Here is a 19,889-nt window from a genome sequence, read left to right as displayed (position 1 = left end):
AAGAATACTCTGCAGCAATGTTTGTATTACCTCTGTAGATGGTCCCTCAAGTGCAATACCTTCCAGTTGTGAAATTAGGTTTGCATTTGGACGTTTGTCTCCAGTTTACCTGCAAGCTTGTGTGTGCTTGTTTGGCTTCAAGGTTTGACTTGGACTAATTTTTTCCTCATTTTTTTGTTTCAGTTGGTTATTTCCTTTTATAGTTTTCAACTTTGTTTTATACTATTTTTGTGGTGGTTATTACTGTAACAGTAGAGCACCTGCAGAGGTCAGGGAGGTGTTGTATAAACCACTGTCGTTTCACAGGCAACTGTTGGCACATATCGTGCCAGAGGGATTTCTGCTCATTTTTTAAAAGCAAGGGTAATATAGGTGCTATTTCCGAGTTAAACACTGGACACCTGTAAGGTGCAATGTGGAAAAACAGCTAGGGTCAGCATCTGCATTGTGATGGATTTCTAGCTTTAGCATCAGGAGTTCAGCACTTGATGACTGGAGGAAGGATGGAAAAATGTGTAAGTTGCAGAGGTTCAACAGCTACATGAATATCAGCACATGCCTGTCTCACCGTACGTGGCTTTGTGCTGTCTGTTATGTCAGGAAATAAACTAGCTTTAGCCAAGTGTAAGCTGTCTGATCAGCCTTTTCTTCCTCTTCTGTTCCATATTGTTTTTCTGCACCTTGATTCTAACTGGATAACTGCCTCTCTGCTAGGGTAAATGTTAAGTCATCAATATCTACAATTGTGCTTTGCTTCTTCAGCTATGAGCTCCAAAAGACATTTGTGATAGCAGAAGAAAGTATTCTTGTTTGCTCTCTGACTTCTAAGTCTTATGTTCTGTCTTTACGTAGATGAGAAGTTCTAGACCACTTCGAAGACACATCCGTCATGTTAGTACCACTTTTATAAAGATGATAAAACATTGACTATATGTTTCTTTTGCCATATGCTGTGTACTATTCAAACTTTTCTGTTGGATCAAAGAACTAGAGAGCGGTCTCTGATAATATACACTAGTTTAGGAGCCAAATGCAAAGATTTTCACAAATTAGCTCTCATGAAACCCATTTTCTTGAATGTTTTAGAAGGCAAAAGTGAGCTCTGGACTGCAAGCAAACCTCCTTGTTCATCCCATGGTAACATCTCTTTAACGAAAGGGAGAAAAGCTATGGCCAGACCATTCTATGATTCTGTGATATACAGAACCCATAAGTAACGTACTGAAGAAGCTAGAGAACTTAGAACACTCACTCACGTACATGATGTCTTCTTGGGCACAGTGGGGAAAAAAGCAAAGTGCATTCTCAGCTGTAAAGTTTGGCTATATGAGTAGGCTATAATTCTGAGCACACTTTAATTCTCTTGTTCTTCAGTGTTTGAATAAAAATAACTGTTAAGCACAAACTGATGTTCCTTTAGCATAAGAGGCGGGACACAATTAATTAATTAAGGCTAGCATGCTCCTACTTTGATCTGGAAAGATCAATTGATAAAGGAAATTGGAGAGCAAAATGTGCAGCATTATGTAATCACGCAAGGAAGAAACTGTAGTTGCACCCAAGGATTCCTAGGAGTTGCACCATGGAGCAACCTGAGTCTGTGTCCCCATACCCTGTCCTATTCCCTCTTCATGCAGTCCCAGCCATGCCTGGATACAGAGGGAATTGCTGGCAGATTACACTCCCGCAGCTTCCTTCCAGCAGTCTCGTTATCAAAAAGGCAAATCAGCAGCCATGATTTTAAGAGACTATTGAACTCTTGACACAGCTGATCATTTTTAAAATCTTCAGTGATATATATGTATCAGTGTGCTCTGTGGGGAAGTGTGAGGTGTGACTTGTCAGCAAATCTGCTGGAAAATTCAATTTTCCTGTACCTCTGACTCATGTAGTAATCTTTAATAGTCTGTTGATTCTACAGTGCCCTTAACGGTGCCAGACATTGTATTGAAGTAAAAGAAAGGTATGGATCAATAGGCCATAATTCAATTAATAATCAAGAGTCAGGTTTTAATAACCATGTTCCTCCTGGAAAGCATGTGACTCTTCAAGTGGTCCCACAGAAATTGACATACAAGAACAGATGATAGCTCTCTAGCTAATTTGATTATCTGATAATATTCATCTTTCATGAAAGGGCTTGAGGATGTTTTCCATAACGTAAATGATAGTTTTTGCAGACAATCCAAAGTCCAAGTGAATAGACAGGCTTCCGAAACGTCAGTAAACCTTGTCTGAGCTTAGATATGATACGCAATGTTCTTTTCAGATCTCTTCAGACGATCAAAGCTCCATGTGATTCAATCTCTCCCAGGAAACTTCAGTCAAGGATTTAATACCTGAAAGTATCACTTTTAAGAAGCAGAATTATTTAAATTTGCCATCCTTGACAGCAGTTATTGATTGTGAGACCAAGTAGATGAAGTCACGCTATGGAACAATACAGTGGTTTAAATATTAACTGTTTTAAGTCTGAAGTGTCATCTTGAATGTTTGTGTCTCTGTGCTATCAAATTTGAGAGTAGAGAGGCTTTTTCTTTAACTTTGTTGGCTACTAAATACACAGAAATCATAACAGTAAGATGTCTAGGCACAATATACACAGATTGGAAAAATGGGAGATGGCATGCATTGCGTTCAGCTGCAGGCAGAAGGGTTAGGTATCTAATATGTAGCCAGCCAATGTGGCTTCGAAGTAATTCAGTTTAAGTTTGGACTCTACTTTTTTAGAATAGGAAAGACAGATTAGAAAAGTGATACCTGCCAGAAATTTAAAGTTACTACTGATACTGTTTTTGTGGTTTGGGTTTTCTTCTTGTGTGATGTGTGCCCAGGTAAAATGTGCTCAATAGCAAAGCATGTGAGGAACAGTAAAAATCCAGGTGATTCACTTCTGTAGGATGATGATGATCTGTCTTCATCTCTTAATAAAACAAGCTCTCTCCAAATGGCTGCCAAATCTGACTAGATATGTTCAGCATAAATACTTAGAGCACATGATCTGTTTTGGAAAGTTGCTGTCCATAGGATAACTTTTAATTCTTGTCTTTGCAGTACTTGTGTTGTACTTTTTCAACTGTTTAGAAAGGTATTCTCAGCATCCAATTTGGCTGGTAAGATCATTTTTTGTATAGGTTTACAGTGCATGTGTGAGTTCTGAACACCACTTACACGCATGTATAAACGGGTTATTTGTGGAATTCAGCATGAGTCTTGCTTGAGGTGTACTTTGGGGATCCAGGCCAATTCCTTATAATATGGAATCAATGGTGTTCCTCAGAGTCAATGTATGTGTGCTAACTTATACTAGGTGAGGATTCATGCCTGTTACTAGCAGGTATTAGCACAGCAGGTCGCACAGCATTTCAGTATTTTCATGCTAATGTTTGGCTCTGGATTTGAGTAAGAACTGCTCAGTGATCTTCAGACTGTGGGAAGTGGCAGGAGCTTTCAGTTTGTGATTTGTCACTGGTTATTCAAGATGATCTGTAGACATATGTGGGACAGAAATTCGGGACATATTTTTAGTATCTCCTCTTTAATTGTGAGCATTTCCAGAGCATTTGGAACTCAAGTGATAAAAGGTTTACTTTTCACTATATAGCTGAACAACGTCTAGGAGAATATAGAAAATTATAAAATAATGGTAAATAGAAAAAATACAATGCACAGAAAACCCGTATTAACAGAGGCTGAAGATGATAATGTAGCCTTTGGTGGTTTGTTTTGAATTGAGTGCTCTTTTGTCAATGTCATCTGCAGCAAAATATTCACAGCTGGTATGAGAATCAGTCACATATGGGCACTTTAAATACAGGTATTTCATTTCCTATCTGTGTTTTCAGAAAATGAACAGATCTTCCTGAGGTTAACTGTTAGAGTGCCAGTTCTAGAGCAAGTGTTAAAGATGGGGAAATAAAACACTGAGATACGAGTGATTTTAACAGTGAGAGAAGTTATGGGAACTATATCAGCCAAAATGACAAGCTGAGGCTTACGGTATTCTTTGTGTGTGCTGACAAGAAGTCTCTCTTCATCTGGCCTAGCTGAGAGGTGGCAAACCTCTGCAGCCAGTGTGCTCTGTCCTGTGCTCGAGGTTTGGGGACTAGATTCACTCTACTACAGATTTACCAAGTTGCTGCCTTTGGCCAAGGAGGTGCATTTTTATGTCCCCAAAAGCTGAGATGTGAATAGCCCCCTGGATTTAGCTGGACAATCTGACTTCCCTTTCGTGGATAAATGAGTGAGCAAGAGATTGCTGGATAGCCGTGGACTTGGGTTATGGGCCACCCACGTTTAGCTGCCAGAAGAGGCAGGATTTTGTAGAGCTTTCTTGTAGTAAGAAAGCATCAGTATTTTAAAAATTTGGTGTGCTATTGTTTATAAAAAATCCATACCACTCACACGGAGGACCACTGACCAAGGATGTCAGCAGAGTTTAAAGGATGGACTTAAACTCTTAATATTTTCTTTTAGATCTGAGCAGTCATCATCTTCTAAACTGTGGTTCAGAGTTTCCTTAGAATCATTCTTCCTTTTAAAAGCTGAATGAAAATTGCATTTACCTCTAGCCTTTTGCAAGTAATATATATTTGTTTTCATATCGTAAGATTGAAATATATATATTATTTTAATTGAAAAATTCTGTCCTATCATATATGCACTTCAAATGAGGCTACTTCACTGGAAATAATATATTGTGATGAAAAGTATATTTCTGTGGTGTTACAAGAAGTTTTCAGACAGTGTATCACAAAGATCCCCTTCTGAGACTATGCATAACAAGACTGAATTCAGGTAAAATAGTCACTTCCACCTGACAATGCAAAGCTAACGTTAGTCAATAAACAAAAATACATTGCTTTGCTGTTTCAGAATATAGCTGTCAATGACATTCCTGAGCATCACGTTCTGCACTTTTAAGTATTTTCATGATAAAAGCGAGGTGTGTGTATGGGGGGGAATTTAAGAAATACTACAGCAAATCAATAGAGAACACACTGTTATTCAGAAGCCTTAATGATTGCCTCCTGAGCCTCTGTATTAGCACAACTATTTTGTATTCTGGTTTTGAGAAGTTATTCTCACTTAACCCTGTGGAAAACCTTTAACACTTATTTGAACAAAAGTTGAAGTATGATGATGTTATGTTCTGCTTTTTTGTCAGCATTAAAAATGGAAATAGTGCTGAAGGTATTCTGGGTAGCACACTGATAAAATTGTGATTCAAACCTTTCATTTTGGTGTGTTTCCATGTCTTCAAGACTGTGGTTGGATGAAGTGCACTTTAATGTGATTTTTTTAAATTTTTTTTTTTTGCCGGTAAACAGTCAGTATGTGAGTCTGTACATGCATGCTTATGTTTTACAAATAAACTTATATAAATTTATTATATATATAAAAATAAATAGATACATATATTTATATATATTTAGTGGTGTAGATACACACACAAGTATACATAATTTAGGGTGTAAACAAAATTGTGGTGCATTCTATTGATGTGTGACCTTGAAATCTCAATGTTTCCCTTTCTCTGTATCTGCAGCTGAGTATTCAGTGCTACCCAGTATAGAATGACGTGACAGCTACTTGCTTATTTATCACTTTCGCAACTGCCTCTTGATCAACATATATAAAAAGGCTCAGTGATGAGTGTTGACTGATTAACTTCTTTTTAGCAAAGACACAGAAGGTAGTACAACTAAGGTCTGATGTTGGTGGATTAAATTTTTGTCTTTCAAAAAGATGAAACCAAAAATAGCTGCCTCTTCCATAGCAAAAGAGGACAATGCTAAGCCCTATTCTGCACAGTCACTCCCAACAGATGTTAGCAAGCCTGGAAAGACCAGGCAGGTGAGGGCACTCTTGAATTCTCTTGTCTGAGTTCTAGCTGGGAATGAATAGGTATGGTCTTGGTACTCCATGCTCCTGAATACCTCTAGCTTTGTAAAAATAAATATGTAAACAAATAAATGAATAAATTCCTAGAACCTGGATCTCTTCTGAAGACTGTACAGCCCATCTCCAGAAGTATTACCTAGGGATCTCTGATACAAGTCAAACCCTAATATCTTCTCCCCAAGGACGTGAAAGTGTTCTTTTCTGCATGTTACGCTCATGTCATCAGCACAGCCCCTTTCCTGCTTGTTGCTGATGCCTTGCCCCACGTGCAGATGTTGTGAGAAGACGCATAGTGGAATTCTTATAGCCTTGAGAAACCACTGTAGGTGACATCCTGGTATGAAGAATTTGGCTGAATGATAGCTGAGGAGATAGAGGAAAATAAGTGTATGTTGTCCATAAATATTTGAAGAAGTACAGTAGGAGGAAGGCTTACGGTTTCTTGAAATTTTCTTTTTCATTTAATTGTCAGGATATCCTTATCAGCTGGTAGATAGACTCTTGTTACTTGTCAAGAAAAACTCATCAAAATATATTGGGAGCAGTTCTATAGCAGCAGGAGGAAGAGGGAGCTGACTGGATCTTTCTGGTCGTCTTCATCTCTGACCATACTTGGGTGACGAGGTATATGACTTCTGGAACAGTGTTCTTTTTTGCCCTTAAGTGCTAGCTTTCCATCTTTCAAACAATTTAAAAAAACCTCAAACTATTGCAAAGGCAGATTTGGGAATGTTTTTGATCATTTGAGGCAACTGATGATTGAATAATATTCTATAATTTTCCAGAAAGCGAAGATGAGTTTTATTTTTCACTTAGTATGGTGATTATTGGTCTTTTACAGTGTGAGGCACTGCTGCTACATCTGTGTAATTCCCGTGCATCTGAAAAGGAAAGTGGTGATGAGGCAGTTCATGACTAAGAGTGAGCGCATGTCTAGCAAAACATGGCTACGTACTTCAGTTCTGCTTGTTCTGCTCTGTTTTTCTCTCTCTTCCAAGAGAAGAGGCAAGTCAAAGAAAATCTGTTCCGAGACCTTAGGTCTCAGAAAGTGCACAATAATGGCGCAGCTTATGTACATTCATAATTTCTGCTATACCATTTTAGTAGGCTTAGCCACAGATTTAAACCCATTTCCCTTTTTCTGTAAGTTATCACATAAAAATGTTTACTCCATGATACAAAACAAGGTAAAAGCATATTATTTTACATATAGCTGAATTGCTGTAGCATAAAGTAATGTTTCAAGTCTGGATTTATGTTCAGTCGTGTGTGTGTCCCATGTGTCATGCTTCCACCCCCCAGTTTATTTTGGTAATTCCACTCTAGTTACTAGAATTGCAGTGTGATGAAACTTAAACCCACAGTTACCTCTGAGGGCTTCCCAGTAATGTTGTTTTATTTTAAAGAAGCTGAAGAAAACTGTTCCTCAGTGCAGGCCCTATGGGAATCAAGGGCAGCAGCAGCCTTAGAACTGGTGTGTAGCAGGGAGGTATGGCGGGATAGCACCAAATGTGGCTTGGTGAGACTACATGGCTCACTTAAGTGGTTTGGGTTTTTTTCACTTAGCAGTGAACATCAGCACACTGCTGCAATGTAATCAGGAATTACTACAGTCTTCTTTGGGCAAATGCTAGACATATAATATTTGTTTTGGTATGAAATAAAACAGTTTAGAGCTCAGCTCCTTCCTTTCACTTTTGTCAAGTCTTTGCCCGATATGTCCCTCTAGTGCTTATTTAAAAAAAAAAAAACAACAAAAAACAGCAAACCAAAACAAACCAGAAAGTGACTGCTCAGAGTGCAGTAGGCCTGTAAGAGGAGGAGACTGGTTTGATCCATCCTACTTGTTTTTTTCCCTTACGGCTGCATCTCCATGCACTGAACTCTTGGTATCTTTGCTGAAAGGAAGCTTAGTTTATCTCATGCTACTCTGTAGCAGTTCTGTGCTTTTTCTCTGTCTGAGCGTGCAGTTTCCTCCTCATTCATCTGGAATGCCTGTGAAAAATAAGTCCACTTGGTCAGTGGCGGAACTTGGGAATGCTCAAAATGGCTCTGTATGCCATGTACTGAGCCTTCTCCCATCCAGACACGGCACATGCTCCAGTGTGCAGGAGGCTTGGCTTGCTTGTGTAGCAACCTCCTGTTTTCTCTATAGGGTGAAATTAAAGCTGCTTTATCTTGTCTAGCTGTGGTACCATGACACTCAGGTTACTGATGCTCTTTTGGGGTTCTAATTTTAATGGGAGTTTTCACTCAAACAGGCCTGAGGGACCTCTGAAGTTGGTCAAAGTGCAGGTGTTAAGCCCGTCTTTATTGGCTGTTACTGTTTTCCTGTTGTTGGCTCAGCGTTTTCTTCTCTGAGAAGCAGATGTATGGTAACTATATATAGCAGAGGGTTGAACACATATCATTAATGTGCCACATGACTTATTAAACAGTCCTAAGAAACAATACTACTGAATGTGAAGCCAGTCTGTAAAAGACAGTTTGGCACATAACCAGCTCCAAAAGAGGTTATGACTGTTACTTAAGGTAACAAACAACAGAATAAAAAGAACAAATAGAGTAATAAAAGAGAGGGAATTTACATACAAATAAAAGCAGCTGGAAATAGAGGCCAGTAATCCTAGTGTTCTGGTTTATCTCATCAGACTGTTTCTTCCTCTCCTCATCCCAGTCGTAGCTGAGATGAAGTGATATGACATTGCATTCACACCTCCTTAAAGGTAGGGAGAAAGACAGAGTGAATTCATAGTTTTTGCTGTTGCTCTTGGATGGAGCCATTTTTATACAAGTCTGTGGTAGCCAGGGAGCAGCGCATGTAAAAAAAGGAAAAAAAAGTTGTAAGAACTATGAACAATTGCAAGGAAAGTGCAGTCACTGAAACAGAGGCCAACCCATTGAGAAATGTCAGGGGTTTTTTTGTATTCTTCCTGTAGCTACTGCTTTTCTCTTGTAGCTTTTTTTTTTCTCCTTCTTTTTAATTCATTCTCTTCCCTGCCTCACTTGAGCCCTGGGGTTCTCTCTGTGGTTTTATTTAGTAGTACTGGTGAGGAAGAGTACATGGGTGCATATTATACACCTCTACACACCACATCACACCACGCCGCCCCCCATATTTGCACACTAGTAGCTACAGTGACCTAGACAGGTCTCCCTAGAGGGAGAAAGGAGAAAATCCTCCCTCACTGTAGCTATTGGTGTGCAAGTAGGACTTCTTACCACAAGTCTGGAGAATACTGATACTTGGCAACAACTTGCCGAGATCAGGCTTGGGTTAATGAAAACAATGAAACCACCGCTTAACTTCCAAATGGATTTCCATGGAGACAGCTAGACAGTAATAGTGTTTGGACTTTTTTATTCAATAAAAGTTTGAGTTATAAATATTCTCCATTTGTTTCCTATTTACAGTTGTAAAATATTTTAGGATAGCCTACCCGTCACCTGTCATTCAACATCTCTATAAATGCCATGAAAACATCATTGTGAAATAAAAATGTCTTATTTTCAGCCCACAAATCCAATTTCCACACACTCACAAAATAAAATCAAAGGGACAAAAAAGAGGAGAGAAGGAACCGGGGAGGTGGGGGGGGCGAGAGGAATACAGTACAGCAGGCAACAATGCAATATTTGCTACACAGTAGCAAAAGAAATGGGTAAAAAATTTAGTCTGCTATGATGACAAGCTTTTCAGGACATTTGTTATAGACCAGCGTTGTCCAGTGCATTTCTGAAGGACAAGCTGAAATCCAAATTCATTTTCATTGTTTTCCTGCAATTCCAGGCAACGTTTGGATTTCCTGTTCTGGATTGGACCTCCCTGTAAAGATGGGAAGAGAAAAAAAAAAAAAAGTGTTTGGATTAAACATTGTGAACTTGTTGCATTGCTACTGTGTGATAATATAGATTAGAGAACATTCCAATGTCCATCTACTAAAGTCCACTGCTACTGTGAAACATGTTTCAGTTAGAGACAAGATAAGCACTAGGTTGTATTTGGAGTGAAGGTTCCCTTTGTCACAGGCTGGTTTAATCTCTGATGCAGTTTAGAACAGCCTCAATTGCCGGGTTACCATTTCAGCAAATGGGGTTTCTAGAATCGAGCTATGTTTCTAGCCATGCTTTTTGACCATGAGCCAAAAGCTTTCCTGTTTGCTTCAGTTACCTAGCTTAGTGGCTCTGCTGCAGCTCTGAAACATCAAAAAAAGGCAAAAGAGGACCAGTGCCTTGGCCAGGGGTGTCCTGTATGTAGAATAAAATGCAAAAAATTTGTTTATTGTTTGAATTCTGAAATGAACTGTCTTTTATAATCTTATGTTGCTAACGCTCAGTATTGACTCACTGTTCAGTTCTCAGCTTAATATTGCCATATTAAAGCCCTACCTTCACTGTTGAGTTGCAGCAAATCTTAAATCACTGGGGCTATCACACAGTTAACTATAGACCTCAGTTCCAATTAAAGCATCATGTAGGTGACAGAAATTACATTTTTTTTCCTTTAATTCTGGTTTCAGTTGGTTCTTTCACCCTCTCTCCTGTCTAATAAAAATAATAGATAACTTGTACACATTAGTGTCTGGGAAGTGTCTTCCAAGATATACAGGGTAGAGTAATTCGCACAGAAGTCTGAAAGTCTGACTTTCTCTAGAGTATCTTGGACTTGTGTAGTAGAGAATTACTGGCTAAATCTGCAAATCAAAGAACGGAGTGTAAGTCAGTACAGATTAGTACAGCTGAAGTATGGAAAGAACAGCCACATTTAAATTACTTATTTGTACAATGGGGAAAAAATAGTTGCTATTAAAAAAAAAAACCCCAACCACCCAACCCCATACAAAAAACCCACCTCATCTGTTGTGTTCAAGTCTGTGTTATACCTTGCATTAGAAAGTCATAACTGTGATAGATTTCTATTATAATCATAAGGATATTGGCAGAAATCCCATAGAAATGCTGAGTTTGCTTTTTCAGAGAAGACTGTTCCTCAGGCAAGGGTAGCTCATGCCATTCAGTACAGGTTCTGCTTCGTTCAGACAGGTGACCGGGGGTCTCCTCTCCTCCTATCCTACCAGTAATACTTAGCAAGTACTTCCTCTGAGAAGTGACTTCTAAAAACATTGTCTTGGACCTGGCTAATGAAATACAGAATGAGGTTTGAAAGCTCTAAGTTTTAAATATGGCTTTGGGTAAGAGAGAGACCATTTCTAGAATAATCCACAAAGTTAAAAATGTGAGGCTCCCATAAATCCTCCTTCATAGGCCTATGTGCTGTCTAGATACAATTTTCACTGATTACTTTACTAGACAGACAAGCATACAGCAGCCATTTTAATATACCTCCATAACAAAATGCTGTGTGAACTGTATTTTCCCACTGCTGTATAACTATTATTGACATTTATATTAATAACGGTAGTTAAATTTGGGTGTCTGGTGGAAGCATAAACTCTAAGCTATCTCTAAGCAATAAAACTGCTTGACATACAAGAAATTTGAAGAAACTAGGATGGGAAATTAGTCAAAGCTTTATTATATGCTATTTGTTCCCTTATCCTATACACACCCCCTACCCCCTGAAGTTACTTTGGCCTAAAGCTCACTGTGGTGAGATTCCCCCCCCCCCCCCCCCCCCCCCCCCCCCAATGAATTCAATGAGCTTTGAATTAGGTCCTTCAGATATAAAACTCTAAGGTAATAGATATTTGCTCATTGCCAAAAGAAACAGTTGTGTTGTTTTTTTTTTTTTTTCTTCTAGCAAAACATATGGTTTCTATTCTTAATGAAAACTGTTGATTATGGTTTTTCTCTGCACAGACTCAGTGTTGCATGGCACCCAGGGTCAGCTCCCTGGGTTTGAATTGGGAATTGGGAATTACAATTTACCACAAGTGTTTCTGCCTAAACCCAAAATTGAGATCAACTTCCTTGTGCTTACAACTGATGCTGGAGGTGCTTGTGTTGCCGTCATTTAAGTTAACTAGTTCTGTATCCTTTCATTTATCACTTAGTCCTTGTCTCAGTTTTGGTGTCTAAGACATCCTCAGCTCAGATCTTGCACTAAGGAAGCAGGAGAAAGATGTTGTCCCACTTTCTGTCTTGTCAGAAAACTAACCAGTTATGGGAGACTAGTTCAGCTCCATTACTTGCCTGATTTTTGGACCTGGGATATGAATCTGGCTATGGTACTTTTATACCTCTCCTGTCATTTCTAACTTAGTAGCCTAAGTGAAGGAGCAGAATTAACTCTCTCCATTTTATGTAAAGCTAGAACACAAGTGTTTCCGTGGTACAACTCTTCTTGCCCAAACTCTGTGAAATGAACTCTGTGGTGTCCATCTTGAGAACAGCTTTTACGCTTATGAAGAGGAATGAGCTAGGATCCTCAGGTCTAGCTGGCTTCAGCAGCTGGGCTGGGGCAAACACCTAGTTTGTTGGCTGCACTTTGTGAATCCCATTCTTTGGTGCCTATTTTTTCTCCCCAAGGACTGTGTATGGGGCCTAGTCACCTAACTTAGAGCTCTGTTAGGTAGAGGAAGCCTAAGGCTTAAATACTGCCATGCTAAAAGTTGGAATTTCTTTCTGCCTAACTCCCATTTGTTTCAGTGGTCAAGGGTTTCTTTCACCTGAATGAACCCAAATGCCTTCTATTCCCATTAAGGATTTCGGGGTAGAGGAAGGAGGATGTTCACAGTGGAGACAATGTTTTTCCTCTATTCTGAATCATGTAGAGCACACATAGGTATTACAGTAAATGTATTCATGTGAAATACTTTAATACAGGCAGCTACATGAAGTGTAAACCACTCCTAAGGAAAAACAAAACAAGCAAGCAACCAAAAAACCACACAAAAAGCCCACACACACCCCTTCTCTTTTCCTGATATGCCCTCATGTGACATCCAGCTTCTATTTAACAGAAACAAGTGACTCAGGAGATAAAAAGCCAAGGAAGCTCTTTCTGATGTGCTGCAAAGCACTCTGCGGTGGCTACTGAAAATCACCCTGCTGAGTACATTGGAGCTGCTCTATGGAACATAAAAGAGACACCAAAGTTAAGTAGTGGCTAATATGTGTGAATTGAGTGTTGTAGAGAGCACAGATGCTTTTAGCAGGATGATTTTTTTTCCCACAAAAGAGAAACCTAAAGGCTCAAGTCCTGTTAGAAACAGAACAACTTAGCTCCTAAGAGCTGTGAAGTCTGCGCAGAACCATGGCTTAATCCCTCACAGAGGCTGCAGTCTACAGAGCTTTGGTTCCTTCCAGTAAGCATATAAATGAAAGAACTGCTCTGAAGTACAGGGAGAAGGGTTTGTATAGTGCTTACTTAAAATTTCCTGTTGTTAGCCTACTTAATTGTGTTCATTTTTTTTCCCCTTCATATGCCTAATGCAAGCCTGCGACAGTGGTATTGGTGTATTATCTCTAGGGTGATGACAGTGCACCCACTATATGTTGCAAGGCCTGAACTAGCAAGCTGTTTAATCATTAAAGCACATGAACTGAAACTCCACCGAAAGAAGCAAGCAAGCAGGACTGACGCACTGAAAGCTAACGCTACATTTTGCTACTCTGACTGGCTTGGCCTCCAAATTACAGTATTCCTGACTGGTTTCTGCAGTCGGTCGTCAGCATTTGGAACCCTAAAGCCAAATGCAGACAAAGTTAATTCTTTTTTTATAGCCATTTAGTAAAACTGGTATAAAACTGACAGTCACGTTTACCGCTTGCTCAGCAAAATGGTTTATTGTAATACTGCACTTCAGGCTAAGTGAAAGGCAAGTTGCCTGTCTGGTTCCCTTTCCCCATCCTAGGTAAGGCCTCTACTTTCCAATTTAAAGGCAAAAAAATTGATAGCCTAGGGTAACATCTTTAATCATGATTGATACATAAAATGTAATGCTATAGGCTGAAACAAGTTAAAGAGGAATTCTGCCCAGTTGAACAGAATTAGGATTAAGATCATTGATGATGAGAGGCAGCTCAATGGCAGTAGACATCTCAAGAGGACAAATAAATATCCAGGTCAACTATTTTATAAAAATAGACTGAATGTGACAGCACTAACAAGTTTGACTGAAAACCTGATAGGTTTTTGCAACGCAAATTGAAGCAGTTCCTGTGAGAAGCACAAATGCTCTCAACTCCTGTTGGTAGCCTTAGACACATATAAAACTGATGGCGTGCTTCATAAGTATACTGTTAGTGAACACTATCTCAAGTCACGCATCCTGTTATGACCAATAGCTAGTGGAACGTGACATAACACACATAGTGGAAAGCAATACTTTTAACTTCCTTTAGAATTATTGTACTTTCTGCATATCTGCCACATGAAAGAGGTTTCCTTTCAAGTCTTTCACTAAAGTAGAATTTAGCTAATAATATGGCATCTAAGAACACCATTTGATGTGCCTGCAAACGACTGCAGTACGAGGATGGTCCAACATGCTTGGCAGGGAGTCCCATGCAAGTCTGTCGTACATAAAAACTAACTAGCTTTTAGAAAAAGCAGCATATTGCAAGTATATACTTAAATATTCTAGGTTAGAGCTGGAGTGCTAATAAGCTGTGCAAAGTAATTAGACAGACTTTGCTGAACTGTTCTATGGTTTTTGTTTTGGTTTATTGGGGGACGCACAGTTCCCAAATGTCCTGCTCCCCATATTTGTTCTGCAGGGCAGTCAAGTGGGATGGGTCCTCTCTGGAATATTGGTCCTTGCAGAACCAGGCTTAGTTGAAGCTGTCATAAAGTTTCTCTAATGTCTAGAAGGCCTCCTATCCAGGGGGCTACAAATGGGACAGAGCATTGGTACAGCTTGCTTTGCAAATACCAGAGAGGTTAAATACAATTTTTTGGTAAAGAAATATGTACAATGTACACAACCCATGTAACCTGGAACTCCTGCCCCGCCATACCATTGCCACTGCAGAACTGGGGTTATATACCATGGTATGCTCCTTAGATAAACTCCCTTCAAAACAAAGCATGTTCTGCCTTCATGACAAAAGATGCACTAAGAAGTTTCTGTAAACATACACCTAGCCAAAAAGTTCTGAACAGCTCATGGATTTTTGTGCCAAAAATCTCACCTTATGGTTACTTATCTTTTGGGCTGAATGACAGGCCTTTTAATCAGGTGACGTTTTACTGGTCGCAGTGTAAAATCTTTTTTATTTCTGGCTGTATTTAATAGAAATTTACCATTATATTTACTCTGTAATTGTATTCAGTAAGAATTCTCTTCAGCAAGAATCAAGTAATTTTCTGTTCTTTGTTACTCTGAAGTCAGATTGCCAAAGTTGTGTTTTGATACATGAACAAAAAAGCACTCGGCAGGAAAAGAAGAGAGATGCTACTTCACATAGTTTAGGTATTTTAAAGGAAGGATTTGAATGTGGATATGTGGCATCATTAAAGCTGAATAAATAATTCACAACATCTAATTGACTTGGTCAATTTAGTCATTGTTTGTACTTGACACATCTGCTAGATGTGATCCATCACATTCCAGGCGTTTAGGTAGGTGTGATGGGTTCTGTGAGCTGCAAGTTGTTGTACTGGGTTTCCAAGTTTCCCGGAAAAAGCAATGTAGAAAGGGAAAATGGGGAAGTAAGGCTGTTGCTTTAGACTGAAGCAGGGCTTCATAAGCTAGTAAAAGCTCTTGGGCATGAAACTTAAGACAGGGTTTGATCACTTGTAAAAATGAGGGATATTAAATGAACGCTGGAGGTTATCAGCATTACTGAAAATCAGACTGATAGCTCTTTTTAACAAGTTACTATAAAGCATACACTTTTGTTACAGAGTTTAAACCTACTTTTTGCTCATCACATTAAAGCTCATGTTATTCTACCTAAAACAGAAAAAAAGAAGTGCTCTTACCAGCTTGCCTAACCATGGCTATTTCAGAAAAAGGTCTTACAAGGTTAGCAAGTGTATCCAGTCTCGTATCACATATGCTGTATAGATCATTGCATTCACTAAGTGTATGATTTTTCTATTTGCACCTCAATCAGTGACCTCAAATATTTACATGTTTGCTCTACCTTTGAGGCAGAAACTCTAATCTTCACTATTGCTTTGATACATTTGAATCAAAGAATTATGCTGAGGTATATATACCGTAGATAATCTCCACTCCAAACAGAATGCTTGATCTTCTCATTCATTTCCCCAGAATACTGGGGTAAATTTTCAGTGACTGTTAGTACACCAAATTTAATCCCCCCCAAATTACTCAATTTTTACAAGTCATTTTGTCTTCTATGTGGTCATTTCTGTATGGATGTTGCTGCAGTGAGAAGGTGTTCATAGGAAAAAGTGAATAATTTATCCCATACAGTAGTTAATGTATTTTCAGTATTGCCCATTGCTTGGAAATACTGGATGATGTTACTGAGTTTAGAATTTCTGCTTCATAGCTGTATAAAGGATACAGGTATATATAATGGTATATATAGGTAATTGATTAATTCCTTCTCAAATCTAAAGCAGTATGACAAATTTTCCAACTCTGGCAAACAGGTGCTCTGTAAGTAAAGCAGACTCCATAACATATTCTTTGTTGTTCAAATCTTTCAAAAATTAGTTTTGTTTACATTGAAAAATTCCTCAGTGAAGTACATTGTTAGCTGTTGCTCTTCTTCAAAGGCACTTGGTTACTAATATATTTGATATGACTACTGTGAAAATAAGGTGCATTTAACTGCTATTATGTGTATGAAATATTATATACAGCAGTGTTATATATTAAAAAGGTGTTGTCTGTCAGTTATTTAGATCACTATTTACAGTTAAGATAGGCAAATGAGAATCTTTACCAGACACTTTTTAAATGTGAATTTATTTTTCCAATACTAACCCAAACTAATTGCTGCGTACAACATAAACTTAGGTGGAGTTATAATAGGGATCAGCCAAACCGTTTCTTAAGGAAAAAAAATATTTTTTTTTTCCTCCTCCTCGCTGCTTCTCCTGCACCCAGGTTCTGTTGTCAGGTAGCCATCTGAGCACTGGTCTTACATCCACTCGCTGGTACCCAATGAGTAAATACTGTGAAACGTCCTCTGACAATGGAATTAGATGCATCATTCAACAGTTACAACATTTTAATGTCTGCATCACACTTTGCCTCATTCCACTACCACGACTTCTTCACATAATCATAAATGCTAAATTTTTGTATTGCTGCAACAACTTTTTAATACTGCAGCTGTGACAACCCAAATGATGCAGCCTTATCTGTATGTCCAATCTAGGTTTTAGTAACTAGTGGACTGTGCAATCATTTTCTGTTTTGTTTAATCTAGATTGGCTATGTGAACGTAGAGCGGTCTAGGTTCCGAGCACAGCCCTCTAAATGTGTAATAGTTAAATCTTCAGGATGTGAAAATACACAATACTGTTAATTAAAGTATTTAAATAAAAGCAATTAAACCTGGCAAAAGGAAATGCAGTGTCATACAGAGAATGTAACTGGAATAGAAAACAAATTACAGAGAAACAGCATGAAAATCAGAAATTGAATGTATGGATTTATACCTATCAGTAATATTTTCCACATACATATAACATTTTATCACAGATTTATAACACATTACACAGGCCCACTGGTTAATAGCAAGATTAAGAAAATAATAACTCACAAAGAAATAAATTCAAGCCTTCACTGAAATACAAAGCAGCTCTTCAGGATATGATAGCTGAAAACACATTTTACTACAAAAAATGGTGATAAAATTAAGAAAATTGAAGCAGGTTTTGGAATAGAATACATTAGTCAGACTAGAAAGATCATTAGGGATTTTTTAGAAAGTAAACACAAATCATTACTGTATCAGCAGTGGCCAGGAAATCTTTCTGACATATTAGAAAAACATCTGCAGAAACAAATATTCTAGGTATAAAATATGATTTTTAATATTAACTATTGAACACTGGTTCTGGGGGCGTGGGGGGAGTGGGAAGTAGTTAAAAAAGGGAATATTTTATCTGTACATAGCCCTGATCATTATGGCTAAATGCAGAATTTACAGCTGAACATATTGTTTGGTTTTGGCAACAAATCCAGATGATGATGTATTATGTTGATCTTCTGATAGCTAGGATGACCTAATAAGACCTTTGCAGTAAAGGAAAAACTAGCTTTATGCTGTCCAGTTGATACTGATGAGCATGGCTTTTCTGACTACAGCTGCTGTCCTGAGTAACAAGTTAACAGGACAGTTCATTTAGAAATAAATTGAATGCCTTTTTGGGAACTGACAGTCATAAAAGAGTAAGCTCCAGAAATGCATGTTGGTGAGATATGATTCATAGGTTGATATTTTCTGATTTCGCGCCCCCCCCCCCCCATTAAAGGGGCTGCTGTTTGTAAGAGTCTCTCCTGCATCCTCCTTTTGCCATATACTGCCTACTATCCTACTTGGTAGCTTTCAGAAAACTGTAAATGCAGAACCTACTGCTATGCTGAGTAGTCACTGGCTACTTACTGCTCTAGCTTCTATACTCTAAAGTTCTGAATTAGAACTTAAGATGTGTTTACACACTATATAAGTTAACAACAACAACTGCTGCATTTTATACCTCCTCCTACTAGGCAGGTGTGTTAGATATAGGAAATTCCTGTGTTTCTAAACAGCCGGAGTCTTGAGTGAGACCTGGCCTATAGAAAAGAATCCAAAGATAACGCTCTGCACCAATGTTTCCTGCGGGGTAATTTTGCTCTAACTAATAAATAGAAATGTTTTTCTTATAGAATCTTTCTCTTCATGGATTGTGCCATACAGTAGCTGCCTGTGTAGAGAAACAATATTATGACGTAACTAGGAAAAAGAGGGGAGTGCTGGATACATTGGCTTTATTTGCATGTTTTACAAATACATTTTGTGAAAAGCTTAGAAAAGTTACCTTTTTATCTTTCATTCTGAGATTACATATAAATGACTTCTGCAAACAAGTCAGGCTTGATTTATCTGCCTTGATCTAGGCTTGCTTCAAGACGTCTGAAGTAGAAGATAGAGAAAGGCAACAAAGATGCTTTAAAGTGTGATGGAATATTCAGATGGTGGGCAATTACAAAATACGCTAAAATGAAATAAAAATAGGACTTTCCTTAGCATGTAAATGAAAATTGGTGGGATCTGACTTCAGTGATCAAAAGTATGCATACCTATGTGAAACTGGCAAATGAACTTTATAAGGAAAAAAAGGAATGTTAGACTTAGACGTTTGCAACAACCACTGTGATTTATGTGGGTATAGGAAACCTGTTGAATTCATTGTCACAGGCATCAATGTTCAATGAGTGACTTGATGTTTTTAATGGGCTGGGTTAATTTTAAGAGTGCTGATAAAACAACTTTTTATAGGCATGCTGAGATGATCATTCAGACAAGTCAAATCTTGGTCTTCATGAAGAGAGCACCTTAGGGGTCAAGAAGGGAATCCTCCTGGTGTTACAGTGAACTGCTGGCTCAGAATAGAGCTCATTTCTGTGAAACAACAAACACTGAGCATAGCCTGAGGCAGTCTTCTAGATGAGGTAATTAATCTAGTTAATTAATTTTCTGATCTGTGATGTTGCAAATTGTGTATTCCTAGGTTTTGCCTCTACGTTTGGTTTTGAAGCAATCATCACGTCTGTATATGTTGCTTTCTAAGGCTCACTCTGCATTGCTTGTCTGTGCAAAACTCTTGTTAATATGTCTTCCCTCCCCGCTTTTGAGTGTGCACAAGATGCAATATTAGTTTGCTAACGAAAATCCATTCGCAGCATGCAACTGAAGATCATGCCTAAGAGCACCTTACTGCCTTATTTTTTCTCTTTTTCTCCTTATGGATGAAAATACTGTTCTAACATAGCATACCTATAAAACTAATGTAAAGAAGAAAAGTTCATATTATTATTACCAACCTTAGCATAGGGGGATACCTAGTTATTCATCTTCAGCCAGACAAATAAGAAACTCCTTTCAGC

General features: G+C 38.4%; 1 protein-coding gene across 3 annotated transcripts in view; it reads right to left on the bottom strand.

Moving 5' to 3' along the window:
• Positions 1-9,258: 9,258 nt before the first annotated feature.
• Positions 9,259-19,889, bottom strand: part of GALNT18 (polypeptide N-acetylgalactosaminyltransferase 18) — a 279,752-nt gene continuing 269,121 nt past the window's right edge. For all 3 annotated transcript variants that reach the window (XM_050898158.1, XM_050898152.1, XM_050898157.1), the window contains one exon: positions 9,259-9,730. In XM_050898158.1, the coding sequence (XP_050754115.1) occupies positions 9,584-9,730 (147 nt within the window). In that variant the 3' untranslated portion in view covers positions 9,259-9,583. The remainder of the gene's footprint in view (positions 9,731-19,889) is intronic.

The sequence above is a fragment of the Gymnogyps californianus genome, chromosome 5, assembly GCF_018139145.2.
Source record: "Gymnogyps californianus isolate 813 chromosome 5, ASM1813914v2, whole genome shotgun sequence".
In the NCBI taxonomy this organism is placed as follows: domain Eukaryota; kingdom Metazoa; phylum Chordata; class Aves; order Accipitriformes; family Cathartidae; genus Gymnogyps; species Gymnogyps californianus.
Note: the sequence above shows the minus strand (reverse complement) of the source record. Positions and strands in the feature narration are given on the sequence as shown.